General features: G+C 39.4%; 1 protein-coding gene across 2 annotated transcripts in view; it reads right to left on the bottom strand.

Moving 5' to 3' along the window:
- The window catches only part of ogdhb (oxoglutarate dehydrogenase b), a 37,987-nt gene that overhangs the window by 5,688 nt on the left and 18,003 nt on the right, over positions 1 to 14,296 (bottom strand). For both annotated transcript variants that reach the window (XM_037547098.1, XM_037547097.1), the window contains exons 3-15: positions 13,441 to 13,629; positions 11,879 to 11,981; positions 6,244 to 6,359; positions 5,757 to 5,911; positions 5,071 to 5,217; positions 4,833 to 4,923; positions 4,336 to 4,515; positions 2,381 to 2,509; positions 2,028 to 2,207; positions 1,705 to 1,857; positions 542 to 644; positions 315 to 443; positions 52 to 202 (exon numbers count right to left, since the gene is read on the bottom strand). In XM_037547098.1, coding sequence (XP_037402995.1) covers positions 52 to 202; positions 315 to 443; positions 542 to 644; positions 1,705 to 1,857; positions 2,028 to 2,207; positions 2,381 to 2,509; positions 4,336 to 4,515; positions 4,833 to 4,923; positions 5,071 to 5,217; positions 5,757 to 5,911; positions 6,244 to 6,359; positions 11,879 to 11,981; positions 13,441 to 13,629 — 1,826 coding nt within the window. The remainder of the gene's footprint in view (positions 1 to 51; positions 203 to 314; positions 444 to 541; positions 645 to 1,704; positions 1,858 to 2,027; positions 2,208 to 2,380; positions 2,510 to 4,335; positions 4,516 to 4,832; positions 4,924 to 5,070; positions 5,218 to 5,756; positions 5,912 to 6,243; positions 6,360 to 11,878; positions 11,982 to 13,440; positions 13,630 to 14,296) is intronic.

The following is a 14,296-nucleotide window of genomic DNA, read 5'->3' as shown; positions in this document are numbered from 1 at the left end:
TGTCATTTTGGTGGAGTTGAGCAAGAGAGCTAAGCACAGCCTGAGCAGAACCTGAAGGTGCCTCTCTCCACGTCCTGACCACTGAGGCGCACGTGCATGCCCTCTTTCAGCAGGGAACCAAAGGCCATGTACTCGCCCAGAGCCCAGTCCACTGTCCTGTTCTCAACCATAGCCGCTCTGCCCTTTAGAATACGGGTCAGGCCTTACAGAAAGAGAAAACTGGAATTTATTTCCTGAACACACTGTGATAATTTCTGAAGTTACTGCGTGGAAGAGAGATGTAATAAGAATTAAGATTTAATTTTAAAACACACCTCCATGAATGGTGAAGTCCTCAATAGGCACAGAGGAGGCCACTTTGCCGATGTGGTGGAGCTCTTTTTCGTTCAGGCCAGTGGAGGGACAGCTCATGCTCTTAGGCTGGCCATCCAGAGTGAAGAAACCTGTAAAGCAGATCATTCCCAATCAAGTCAATGATATTCAAATTATAGAACATAAACATTCACTTGTACAGAGTACACACAACCATACAAGCTCATACCAGGCCATGGGGAGTCAAGCCAGTGTTTGATGTTGAGGATCTTCTCATCTTTGGAGCGAGTGTATGCCTCCTCACAGATCTTGTCATATTTGGCAATCTCTTCCTAAAAGTACAGATTTGAGAACAGTCATCATCACCACTTCTTCAAAAAATGTAAAACCTACTCAAAATGCCCAACCGTATCCAGACAGCCCTTCTAATTAGCAAATTCAACTATTGCTGACAAGTGTTCAGTTGTGTCTACACAGCTTAATCTCTACAGAAAAGCATTTCCAGTAGTACTGGATGCCATGCTCAATGCTCAATGCCAAGTGTCAGCCAGAGGGGTATAAAGCCCCTCAGAACTGGGTTGTGGAGCAGTGTTCTATGAGTTGATGGAGCTCCATCAAATACCTTTACAATAACCTGGAGTGATCTACAACTAATTACCCAACATCAGTACCTGACCTCATTAATGCTCTTGTGGCTGAATACAATGAAATCCCCACAGCAACATTCCAACATTTAGTGTAAATCCTTCACAGAAGAGTAGAGGCTGTAACTACAGCAGAGAGAGACAAACTCCCTACTTATACCATTGATTTCAGATGAAACATTGGATGAGTAGGTGTCTACAAACCTTTGGACATATACTATATATTTGGGCTGCTGAAAATCATCAGTAACATGAAAAAATTTTAAAATGTTTCCTGTAATATATGTAAAACTGAACTCACTTGGCACAAGAGCACATCTCTCATGCATTACTATCTGAAGAAAAGCCACTGACAGCAAAAAATAATTAAAGCACATCATGTTGAGCACCTGGTGAAACAGCAGCAAAACTGTAGTCAAAAATTAAAGTGTGACATCATCTGCTTTTCTGCTATGTATGTTCTGCAATGTAAAGACCTGTTGTTATAACCATGATAAAAGTATTTTGTATCTCGTAAATATGATTTAGAACAGGGTGAGTTTATTATGTTTGAAATACCATTGTGAAATATTTACCTATAGAATAATAACTGTACGTTTCCTTTTCCTATATAAGTCAAAATGAACTGATATTATGGGAATAGTTATTATTTGCAGCCCTAATCTATGTCCTGTTATTACGTATACAAGTAATTTATGCGCATATCATGTAGTAGGTCTGTATGTCCTTTAAGGTGTCTTGGTCTGACCTCGTACTCTAGCCTGGTGACGACTCCTTCTGCTATCAGCTTCTCTGCATATTTCTGCAACACATGCTTCTGCTTTTTTATCTGCTTGTACATTAGTGGCTGTGTGAACATGGGCTCGTCCATCTCGTTGTGGCCGTTCCGCCGGTAGCATACCTAGAAAACAAAAGCAGACATTGATCCAAATGGAAAAAAAAACTAAACACTGCACGTGTGACGCAAACAATGTTAAGCAAGCACAAAAATGCACATTCATTTTCTGTTTCCAGTAAAGATGACAGAGTGGCTCACTTTTAATGGGAAAAAGCACAGAGTCTGCAACTCACCAGGTCTACCACTACATCTTTGTGGAAGGTCGCCCTCCACTCAGCAGCAACATTGCACACATACATCACAGCCTCAGGATCATCTGCGTTCACATGGAAAATTGGGGCATTGACGACTCGGGCTACATCAGTAGGATAGTGTGAGGATCGGGCCATCCGTGGGTCAGTGGTGAAGCCGATCTAAAGAGGCAGCATGACAATATTTTCTTGAAGATGTATCTTTCAAGTTAGGCTAAAATGATGTACATGACATTCATAACCCTTTATTTATGATTTATAGTGAGTTCACAACAAACTGTGAGATGGGGAAAAAACAAAAAACAAAACAAAAAAAAAAGGAGTGGGACCCAAACCTGGTTGTTGACGACCACGTGCACTGTGCCATGAGTACTGTAGGAGGGCAGGTCACTCAGGTGGAAGGTCTCATACACAACGCCCTGACCTGCAAATGCTGCATCTCCATGTAGAAGAATAGACATCACCTGTCAGGGAAAGCCACAAAAAGGTTTTTTTATTACCTGCCAATGTTACCTGCCAAGCAATACATCAGTAGAGCTAAAACAGGCAGGCAAAATGTGAAACTGTCTTTGCTAGAGTAGATGAAGTTTAGGGTACTAGGCAGTTCAGATTTGTTCAAAGCTCAAAGAGGACTAAACAGACCGAATACGGAATGAAATATCAGCTCATGTGGAAACTAATCTCTGGTGCAGTTTTGACGTGCGTACGTTTTCTCTTCTCTTCATGAGCTTTAAATGGGCGATTATAGAAGATGAGACACATTTGAAATTATAAAATACTCTATGTACCTTTCTGACTGCACACATAAATTAGTTTAGGTATTAAGAACAGCATGATCCAGAAAATTTCATGGACATTATCAGATACTGTATATCATAAAATCTGCCCAATCAGTTCGGACTCTTATTCACATCACTTCTGTTTACATCTTTAAGTTGAATTTTCAACACGTTAATGTGAACGCTAAGCAAATCAGAACAAAATGCAATGGAACTACAAGAATAACACACCTTTAGACAAATAAAAGATGAATATGATGCAAGAACTGGTTACACACAAAGGCTGAACACATTCCACCAAAACAAAACTTTTAGTGGAATCCCAGTGGGGCAAGATTCCAGTAATCAAAGTATCAGTGATATGTTCACAGATGACAGATGCAAGACATCCCAGTTTACAGTAATGCTGAAAGTATTGTGCACCTCGTTTGACATCACTGACAATGCCTGACGAAGACAATTAAAACTTCTATTTGAGGAAGTAAGACTTTATTTTCCCCCCAACTTAAGACTATATCCACAGTTAAACAGGGGTGATTAATACTGGGGTTCCACTGTGGCACAAGGTTTAACCTCATCACTTAATGACTGTTAGCTTGAATCCTGGCAATTTGGAGCAAAAAGATGGTAATTATAACCAATGTTTTCTCAGATATCGATAAAATCGCGGGCTGTCAATATAGGTAGTCTTTGCTACAGTGAATAAGGTTAAGACAGATTTAGTATCTACATGTTGCACGGCTTGGGTACACACAATGGTTGAGGATTTCTGCAAAAACAAAACTCTAATGTTCTGTGTGTTTAAGAACTAATAATGTTTGTGTCAGAAACTGATATATGCAATCTGTAGCTTCGATTAGTGAACATTTTGTTAGTCTGTTTTTTGTTAGCTATTTCACAGCTGCAGACTCTCTCACTAGTGTTACGTTTACTTATATTAATGCTGCAGGATTTATGATAACAAATGAATAAAATTTAAGCCTCTGTCATCCAAAACACAGTGGTCAGTTGATTGTATTTGTATAAATGTCTTACATACGCATCATTGCAATATACACGTGTTTGTGTGTGTGCCACAGGGCTAACACAGCAGGTTGCTTTACGTCTGAGGGGAATCACTGTTCTAAGGTCACAAAGATATGTAGCAGAAATACAAGTGTGTTCATTTTGTCTGGTTTAAGCAGGGTTCACTGTGGTGTTAGCATGTTAACTTCCATGCTTAAAAGGGCTACTGAGGGTGCTGCAAATGTTGACTGAGAGAACCCTCAATTTATAAGACAGCATTAAGAGCAGACTCTCAATCTGTATTTGTATTTTTCTATGCACATTGAAAATGTGGTAGTGTATTAAAGCAGCTCCTTTTTGGGAATGCAGCTTTTGACTTTTACCCAAAAGTCAAATCTGTATCATTAGATTTCAAAGCACTTATGAGGTGTTTGGTGGTTACTGCCCTTGATCCCAACCTTGATTGTCTGGTTTTACGGAGAAAATTCTTAGTATTCAGTGCGAACCCTGTTGCCTTCTGTGTCGCCACAGTAGAACTGCTCTGCCTTGGTCTTGCCCTGCACCACTGGGTCCACTGCTTCCAGATGAGATGGGTTGGCCACTAGGGAGAGAGTAATGTTGCGATCAGTCACACGGTTGATCCGCCTGTGATACATCCCCAGATGATATTTCACATCTCCAGAACCCTGACAGGCAGACACCGAAAGAGAAAAAAGAAACATGAGACAGAAAGCAAAATGCTGCCAAAGAATTCAAGGCTGTTTGCATTCCAGACAGAATGGCAGTAAAGTATATGAAAGGAATGTCATTACAAAGCTTTGAGTACATAGTTTTATTTTTATTTCTCATGTGCTTTGCACACCCTCTCATTTCTAACAGCATGCCCTATATGGGCACTGTAAGTAACTGAGTTATTTGTTCATTACACAGTTTACTAAACCAGGCTACTGTAAACTAGGCTGCAGATAGCATTTGTAAACTGGAGTGAGGGAAAATGGCCAACCTCATCAGCAGCTTCCAGTTTGGGGTCAAACTGACAGAAGATCTGCTCAAGTTCTTTACGGATGACGTTGGCCAGCACGTTCAATCGCCCCCTGTTGGTAAGAGTGCAGAAAGGCGCATCTTACTCATGCAACTTGTAAAGTTAGCTAGAAGTATCAACTTCATACAGTAAGCTGTGCCATAATTATTAAATAATGCAAGCATTCAAATTGGTCTGAAGAACTTTTGGGAGTGGTTACCTGTGAGGCATGCCGAGGATAACACTCTCCACGCCTCTCTCACTGGACTTGTCAATGATGGTTTTGAGTGCTGGAATGAGTGACTCACAGCCCTCCAGTCCAAAGCGCTTCTCTGAGGACCACTTCCTCTGCAGGAACTCCTCAAACCTTTTCGAAACACACTGAGTTGCAAATTACCACAGAAAACTCTGTAAAACTGAAATTCATGTGTGCTTTTACATGACAGATAAAATAACTGTATTCTGGAATTCTTCAACAATAAATTATTAAACAGTGTTCAACTCTGAATTCTATTTTTGGAAGCGTAAGAAAGTAAGGCTAAAGACACTTCTCCATCCTTCTTGAACTTAATGATTATGCTATATAAAAGAGTCAAGTGGACCTGTGAAATGTCAGGAAAGGGTATATAAAAAGTATTGTATTAATACTGTATCATATATTTCTGTATCAATTATTTTTTCAACGAGTTTCATGACAAAATGCTAAGAAACTAGGACACTACAGACCACTGGCTTCCCTGCCAAATATGCTGGATGAGATGGCCAGACGGTTGAGAAACCTTGCACTACATAAAATCCTAACTTTTTAAAATCCTATCCTAACTGATGTACAGGAAACCACAATGCTGCTCCATACTAGATGAAAAGGAACTTCGACTATGACACTGAATATGAGGTTTAGCTGACCTGGTAGAGCGGACCATGCGGGCCAGTAGCGTTCTTTTCTCCTCCAGAGTGAACTGCATCACGCCAGGCTTCTCAAACTTCTGCCTGATCCACTGGCACTGTTCCAAATCATTGATGAACATGAACTCCACTCCAATGTGCTGACAGTATGCCATCTGCAGGTAGGGGGCAGCACTTACAGATTATATGAAGCACATACAAATGCAAAGCCAGATTTTGCTGTGCAAAGCTGGATTTTTCACATTCTTCCACCACACACTGAAGGTGCTTATAACCATACTAGACTGAACCAAATGTATAAAGGGATAACAATGATGCTAACAATTAATGAACTGTTACAAGCTAACGACACGTCAAAGCATTTACTTTCATTCAATATTAGCCATTTAGCATTAGCATATGTTTGGGCAAACCAATCCTTTGAGACGAAAAAACAGTGTATGTCTAAATCAAGTTTTTTACAACGCTACAAAGAACTTGTGTGTACCTCTAGGCGGCGGATGATCTCCCTGAGTGGCAGGGAGCTCTCAGTACCCCCAATAAACGTTGTCGTGGGGAGTCTAAACACTTTGTCCAGATCTGCCTCATTCAATCCATAGAAGCCTGCCCAACACACAGATAGGGGAGAAGGGTGCAACATGGTAAGTGAACATCCAGAATGAAAATACCCTAGAGTAAGTCATGTTAGATGGTACAACCCCAATTCCAATGAAGTTGGGAGGTTGTGTAAAACATAAATAAAAACAGAATATGATGATTTGCAAATTCAATTGAATACACTACAAAGACAAGATATTTAATGTTCAAGCGGATAAACTTTATTGTTTTTTGCAAATATTCACTCATTTTGAATTTAATGCCTGCAACACGTTCCAAAGAAGTTGGGACAGGGGCATCTTTACCACTGTCTTACATCACCTTTCCTTTTAACAACACTCAATAAGCATTTGGGAACGGAGGACACTAATTGTTGAAGCTTTGTAGGTGGAATTCTTTTCCATTCTTGCTTGTACAACTTCAGTGGCTCAACAGTCCGGGGTCTGCGTTGTCATATTTTGTGCTTCATAATGCGCCACACATTTTCATTGGGAGACAGATCTGGACTGTAGGCAGGCCAGTCTAGTACCCACACTCTTTTACTAGGAAGCCACGCTGTTGTAACATGTGCAGAATGTGGCTTGGCATTGTCTTGCTGAAATAAGCAGGGACGTCCCTGAAAAAGACAATGCGTGGATGGCAGCATATGTTGCTCCAAAACCTGTATGTACCTTTCAGCATTAATAGTGCCTTCACAGATGTGCAAATTACCCATGGCATGGGCACTAACACACCCCCACACCATCAGAGATGCTGGCTTTTGAACTTTGCGCTGATAACAATCCAGACAGTCCTATTCCTCTTTGGCCCGGAGGACACGACGTCCATGATTTCCAAAAACAGCGTGAAATGTGGACTCGTCAGACCACAGGACACTTTTCCACTTTGCATCAGTCCATCTCAGATAAGCTCGGGCCCAGAGAAGCCGGCGGTGTTTTTAACGTGCACTTGTAGATGGAGCGACAAACTGTGTTCACTGATGATGGTTTTCTGAAGTGTTTCTGAGCCCATGTGATAATATCCATTACAGAATGATGTCGGTTTTTAATGCAGTGCTGCCTGAGGGATCGAAAGTCACGGGCATTCAATGTTAGTTTTCTGCCTTGCCGCTTACTCACAGAGATTTCTCCAGATTCTCTGAATCTTTTGATGATATTATGGACTGTATATGATGAAATCCCTAAAGTCCTTGCAATTGCATGTTGAGAAACATTGTTTTTAAACTGTTGGACTTTTTGCCCATGCAGTTGTTAAGTGGTGAACCTCGCCCAATTCTTGCTTGCGAATGTCTGAGCCTTTCAGGGATGCTCCCTTTATACCCAATCATGACACTCACCTGTTTCCAGTTAACCTGTTCACCTGTGGAATGTTCCAAACAGGCATTTTTTGAGCATTCCTCAACTTTCCCAGTCTTTTGCTGCCCCTGTCCCAACTTCTTTGGAATGTGTTGCACGCATCAAATTCAAAATGAGTAAATATTTGCCAAAAACAATAAAGTTTATCCGTTTGAACATTAAATATCTTGTCTTTGTAGTTTATTTAAGTGAATATAGGTTGAAAAGGATTTGCAAATCCTCATATTCTGTTTTTATTTATGTTTTGCACAACGTCCCAACTTCACTGGAATTGGGGTTGTAAAAATATTATGAAATTAAAGCAAAAAAAAAAAAAAAAAAAAAAGCAAAAAAAAAATTCTGGTGTATTGATTGGCAATGATTTCAGACATGGTATAAGGACATTTGGACAAATACAGGCAGAGAACTAATAAAAGCAGTTAAATGATAAGGATGAAGAAGAGGAGGAGAGTAAATGTGAGTTGAAGGCTTTTTGCTATTCATTATAAGGAAAGAGATGGGGATAAGGGTCAAAAGTAAAACTACCATTCCGTTATACTTACTTTAACACAACGCACTCTGTCCACATACATTACTGTGCAAAAATCACACTTCATCTATTTAATTTCCAATCAAAACTGCCCTTTAGTACAAGCTCATATAGTCAAAATGGCCATTAAGTACAAACCGCTAATGTTTCAACACAAAACCTCAACAATATCATTTTATTGTCAATACACAGTGTGCATACCCTTTGCCTTTATTAGTTTCCATTCTATCCAGAAGACTTGCTTTCAGTTTCTCCATGAACATTTTTCCCCACGCTGGCAAAGTTCAGTCTAGAAGTTACATTTTCTGCTTCTTACTATTCAAGTAATCCCTAATACATTGAATGATGTTCATGGACAAGCACATTCAAGGACTCTGGGGTGGCCAGTCCATCGTTCTGAGAACACTGCCAGCTTCTTTATTTGATTTGCAAATTTTCTTTTTCTTAAAAAAATTTGTTTCCTGTGGTACATAATGAGTTTCTGTTTACTCTCGTCAAACTGCTTGCTCCACTAATATGTAATTGAAGCACCCGATATCTACTGTATGATAAGCTGGACACAACTATCGGAATACTGTCAGTTACAATTTGCTTGGCTATTCACACGACTGAGTAATTGCACTTCCATGCAACAGGTTGATCAGTCCGACTGGAAAAAACAGTTTGCAGTCAGTTACTCACTCTGCACGTGCAAAGCTTTCTGAAACAATAACTGCTGGACTAAAAACAGTTTATGAAGTTCATGGAATCCCTTTGTATTTGTTGATGCACACAGATTTGTTGTTCTTGTAACCCCACTTTGAAAACTGCCTGCCCCTATACATCATACAAAACCAGCAGTCTGTGATTGGCTGTCCTGCATCTCAATCAAAAGGCAATTTCCTGTCAAAGTGTGTAGTTCTTAGCCATGTTAAGGGATAAAATTCATCAGGCTCTTTACCAACAGGCCTAAGTCTACCTTGCAAGACTAGTTCTAACCTTACATTTGCTCTATATTATGCAAACACAAGTTCAAAAACATGACAAGACGTTAATGGGAACAATGTATATACTGTACCCTTATTCACATCACAGGAACACTCACAACAGTAAAAAGGTCAAACAGCATTACAGTAATATGAAGAACCCAGTCAAACACTGGAGTTACATTACATAAGCAGTACAGCTTTAGGCAAAGAGAACATGTGCGAAGGCCCATCTTGTCTGGGGACGGTCATGTCATTTGTTTGGCAGGACGGCAATGTGCCATATACACAGGGGTTACATAAAGGATATTATGCTGTGTGACAATGACAATTTACATCCAAACACCTTTCTAAAATACAAATATATATTAAAAAGGACTAATACTGACTCTACTGGTCAAAAAGATTATGTGTGGGGGATTTAACAGGCCATTTCAACAAAGCAGGTGTGCAATTATTCCCAAATTACTCCAGACAGTGCAGACCGAAATGTCATAATATTCATGTCTGCATTAAGATTAAAATTACACCCAAACAAGCAAAAACTAAATTTCAGGGAATGCCACATAATTACCTATTTAAATGATCTAGTAAAGTGAACCTATCAGGTTAACAAATGCTGCCCAAGACAGAACTCTTTGGACAGAATTCTGCCCTAAAAGAGCTACTTTCAAGTTATTTAAATTTTCCTTCTCCTTGTAACTAGGCCATTATGAAAACTGTAGCACAGTTGTTTTGTTTTGAGCTTGATGATAAAGGAACTGTTCCAAGTCAGATCTATTTCAGTGGTTAACTATATCTTCCAGTCACCAAAAATAAAGTGTCACTGTCTAATATCAGGTTTTGTCATTACATTTCCGTGAGGTCAATTCAAACAGAGCTACTATTATGAAGGGAACTCTCACTACTTACTTCTGCAAAAACTATGGAAACATCAGATTTGTACTGGATCAAAATTACAGATCTTGTGTCAGATTACAGCACTGCCAAAACCTTGACATAATATTAATAGGGAATTAATAAGAACTTTGGTCTAGCTAAGCTATGTAATGGTCATACATCAAACAGTAAGGCCACAAAGACATTCTTTACAATTAGTTAGACCTGGGGAACAAAAAGACAGTCCCTGCCTGACCACTACATCAGATCAATACAGCTTGCCACAATATATTTCAGACACTAGTTATCGAATTTTCTTCTCCACTCAAGAAACTGGCGCTGGATTCAGCATCAGTTAGGCTTCTGTGAAAACTACAAATGATATGGTTATGTAGCCTCACAGCCCAACAGATTACTGTATCATCCCACTGTATTGCATCATACATGCTTTAGTAATACTGAAGCTGAGCACTCGCCTGAATAAACCAGCGACTGTGGCAGTGCTGCTACACTAAGCAAACTGCATTCAGGCTCAATAGATGCCGGACAATGCAAGGCTGAAAAGCTGAGGGCTGAGTCAGGAAAAGGGAAAGCAGTGACGCCCCTTACTATGCATTCCAGTACTCTGCACTTGCATGGCTCAAGGTGTTGATTGCAGCCTGTACTGTGAAAAGGGGAAGAAGATAGCATTGGTACTTCCACACTCATGGCTGGCCACGTGCTTGCGTGTGAATCTATAGAATCAATTCACCATACGTGACACATGCCGTGCCATTTTGAAATTCAAGTAACTGAGAACTCTGATAAGATGTTATATACCAAAAAACACAATGTACAGGGAGTAGGGTCCAGGGTTTATAATGTTTCCTGGAGCCAAAACACTGAACAACCTCTAATTATATTTTAGCATCACTCATGTGAGTGTATGTCTGACTAAACTCTGCAAATGACAACAGAACAATACAATCAAGAGAAAGAGAGTGTCATTCACAGCATAAAGGGACAATGAAAAAAGCATTTTGGAAAGGTCTAGAAGAATCCTCATTCAATATTTGCTGTGCTTTTCTCAGCAAAGTAAGTGATGTGGCAACACCACAGAGAAACCTGCTTAAACTGGAGAAATTAAACATGTTCATTTTCAGAAACATGTAGGCCAACTTCTTTCAACGGTTTTAGTTCTTGCTGTAGATTTAATAACACAGCTTTTAAAGGCCTACAAATTGCTTCATTTGTTAATAATCTGGGCTAAAGCTTAAGGAACACTTGGACCAAAATGAACAATGTAACCATGTCTAAACATGGTCTAAACAGCTGTAAACATGTCTTCTTGTCTCCTTCAGAGATGCTCAACTAGCCTCTAGCCTTCTGGCTTAAAGATTAGAAAAACCCATTCTGATGTATCTTGAAGGTAGGAGGATCTTTTGAAAAACTACAACTGTTGTGGGGATAGCAAGATGGCTACAAGGCTTAGCAGATTTCTTATTTCAGTTTGGCTTCTTCATATAAGTTTTATATTTTACTTTAATGTAACCAAAACTTTGACCTAATTCAAAACCACATATGTTTTATAAGGGGGAGACGTGGAAAGGCTACAACATTTTAGGATATGGACCACAAAATATGATCTACTTCTGTGAAAGTTGGATTCAGACTGTTCAACTTGGTCATTAAATGGACTCAATCCCAATACGATCATCTGAAGCTTGAAGCAGTGTGCATGGGCATGTAGCATAAAGTAGTATTAAGTAATAAGGTAGAGTGGCTCTCAAAATTCAACAATTCAGTTCATAACCTCACCAAGCTTATTGGAAGATGTGACGATATCCATGGGTACGCACAAATCAAGATCTGCGTCCATAATTCCTAAGGGATCCAGCTGGGCAACGTGGTGCCCGCGTATCTGTAATAATGCAGGAGAGACAGAGCAAAAGCAAAAAGGAGGAAGAGACAGCAATTCAAAGGAAGATGAAGGTGAGCAAAAAGACAGTGAGAATCAAAGCAGCAAGAGAAAATGAGACAGAGGACAGAGACAAAAATACAAGAAAATTAACACAGACTTGTCAAAGTCGGTCAACATATACACAGCGCAACACACTGTTCTCATCATGATGGAACCCTACTGAAACCGGGGTATCGTCAAAATCTATACAAGTGATGCCCAAAGGATCGAGGTTGGCTATGTGCTGACCTCTCACCTATGAACAATGCAACAGCATTCAAAGACTACACACATGTAGGACCAATCTGTTATCACACTCACCATATTGGATTGAGTGTGCTTGCGTAATTGATTTGTTAGCATTTCATCATTTTAAGTCAATAAACTTATTTTAGCACCATTATGTATGAAGAGTATCTGCATTACACATTTTGTGACTAGAACAAGCATGAGCAAAGCTATGAGAAAGCACTTTGTCTCATATTGGTGCCCTTCTAAGAAAAGAATTAAAATGATTGCTGTAATCAAAATTTAAATCAACCAAGTAGTAGTGAGCGATATTTTGATTAATTTGGGATACTGAATTTGCCTGATCTACTATTGTCATCATAACTTCATCAGTATAATGTTAATTCATTCATTCAAGTCCTAAACACTGAGCCAAAGTTTCTTTTTGAGCCTGTGCATGCTACATTAATACATGAACACATACGACGTACTCTGAAAAGCTCCTGTGAAATCTGACACAACACCTCTGACTTTTAAATGTACTAATTTACTATTTCAGGTCATATAGGATGATTTACAGCAGCACACACATGCAATATTTTAACATGTTTTTTCCTGACAGAGTAATGTAACTTTGTAGCTTTAAGGTATTTGTTTTGGCATAACCTTTATTCCTGTTTGCCACCAATAAGTGCAGATCATGTAAAAATGGTTCAAAAGATGCTAAAGTTATCCCAGTTATAAAAGTTATACCTAAATGGCTGCGTCAAGAGATGTTTCAGTAATCCCTGTAGTCAGTTGCATTCTGAGTTAACAGTAATCCAGTTTGTTATAGACGAAGCAGATATTAGAAAGATGGAAAGAGCGGCCAGACTTCTGGGGTTAGTTTTTAAACTTAGCATGGATGGCAGCTGGCTTACTGCTCCACTGTTTCCAGCAGTGTCTGGTGGTCATAGATGTAAGCACAAGCACAAACGTCTGAGATGAACGACATGAGAAATTCAGAGGTAACACAACATTTAGCACCACTTTATTTTACATTATTTGCCCATAGCACCCACTACTATCACATACAAAAGAAAATTCTTTTCAGTGACTGTGTTTTGTAAATGTCAAAAAAAAATCTGGATTAATTAAGAATATGTAACAGCTGTTCACTGAAGCCTGTGTCTTCAGTAAAGCAAAGGGCTACCTGGTAAGCTCGAATGAGGGACTGCACTGCCAGGTGGTCCTCTACTAGTTTCTCCACACTGGGCTGAGCTCCAACCACTGCCTGGGCCTGAGAAAGTCCTGAGAAATTCACCCCCAAAGGAGGCGGGCTCTGGTAGGCAGCACCCGGGGGAGCACCTGCGTTGGCATTTCGGAAGAAAATGTCCCAAGACTGAAGTGACAGAAAGGAAACAAAATGAAAAACTATGTTAGTGATGAAACACATTACACCTGAAAATCAACAGAAAGCTCGTATGGACAATTTTTTTTAAGAAGAAAGCTTTTCTAACTTTGGTTACCTGCTTTTGTTTACACCAAAGCATGTATATAGAGGATAAATAGATTTAAAAACAATAATTAAAAAAATGTTTTACTGATTGAATGAAGTCACCAGACTCCAAATTCATTTGGCCAACAATCAAAAACTAGCAAAATGATTCATGCAAAGTAAGCAAACACAGGAATCAGGGAATCAGGAAACCACCCCCCCCCCTTTTTTTTTCAACCAGCTACTTTTTGTCAAAAAATGGTCTAACAAAGTGAAGGTTAACCAGTCTGTCACAATAGGAGCTCCCAGTGATGGTCAAAACAAATTTACTGTCCATTTGAAAACATGCAGTTCATATTTTTATTTAAATTTTTCATTTATTTTTATTTTCCATAGTAAGACATGTAACATGTAACTTGGGCATGCTTGGTCATGTGATTTCCATTAATACCACCTTTATTGTACCTAGCAAGCAACAGAATGTACCCAGTGCTGCATGCAGATATCACAAGTGTAAAGACATTTATGTGGTATACTGTACATCTTCTGGAAAACTTCAGATCAGGGTGTC

The sequence above is a fragment of the Pygocentrus nattereri genome, chromosome 18, assembly GCF_015220715.1.
Source record: "Pygocentrus nattereri isolate fPygNat1 chromosome 18, fPygNat1.pri, whole genome shotgun sequence".
Taxonomy (NCBI): Eukaryota; Metazoa; Chordata; class Actinopteri; order Characiformes; family Serrasalmidae; genus Pygocentrus; species Pygocentrus nattereri.
The sequence above is the reverse complement of the archived record's forward strand: the minus strand, read 5'-3'. Positions and strand labels throughout refer to the sequence as shown.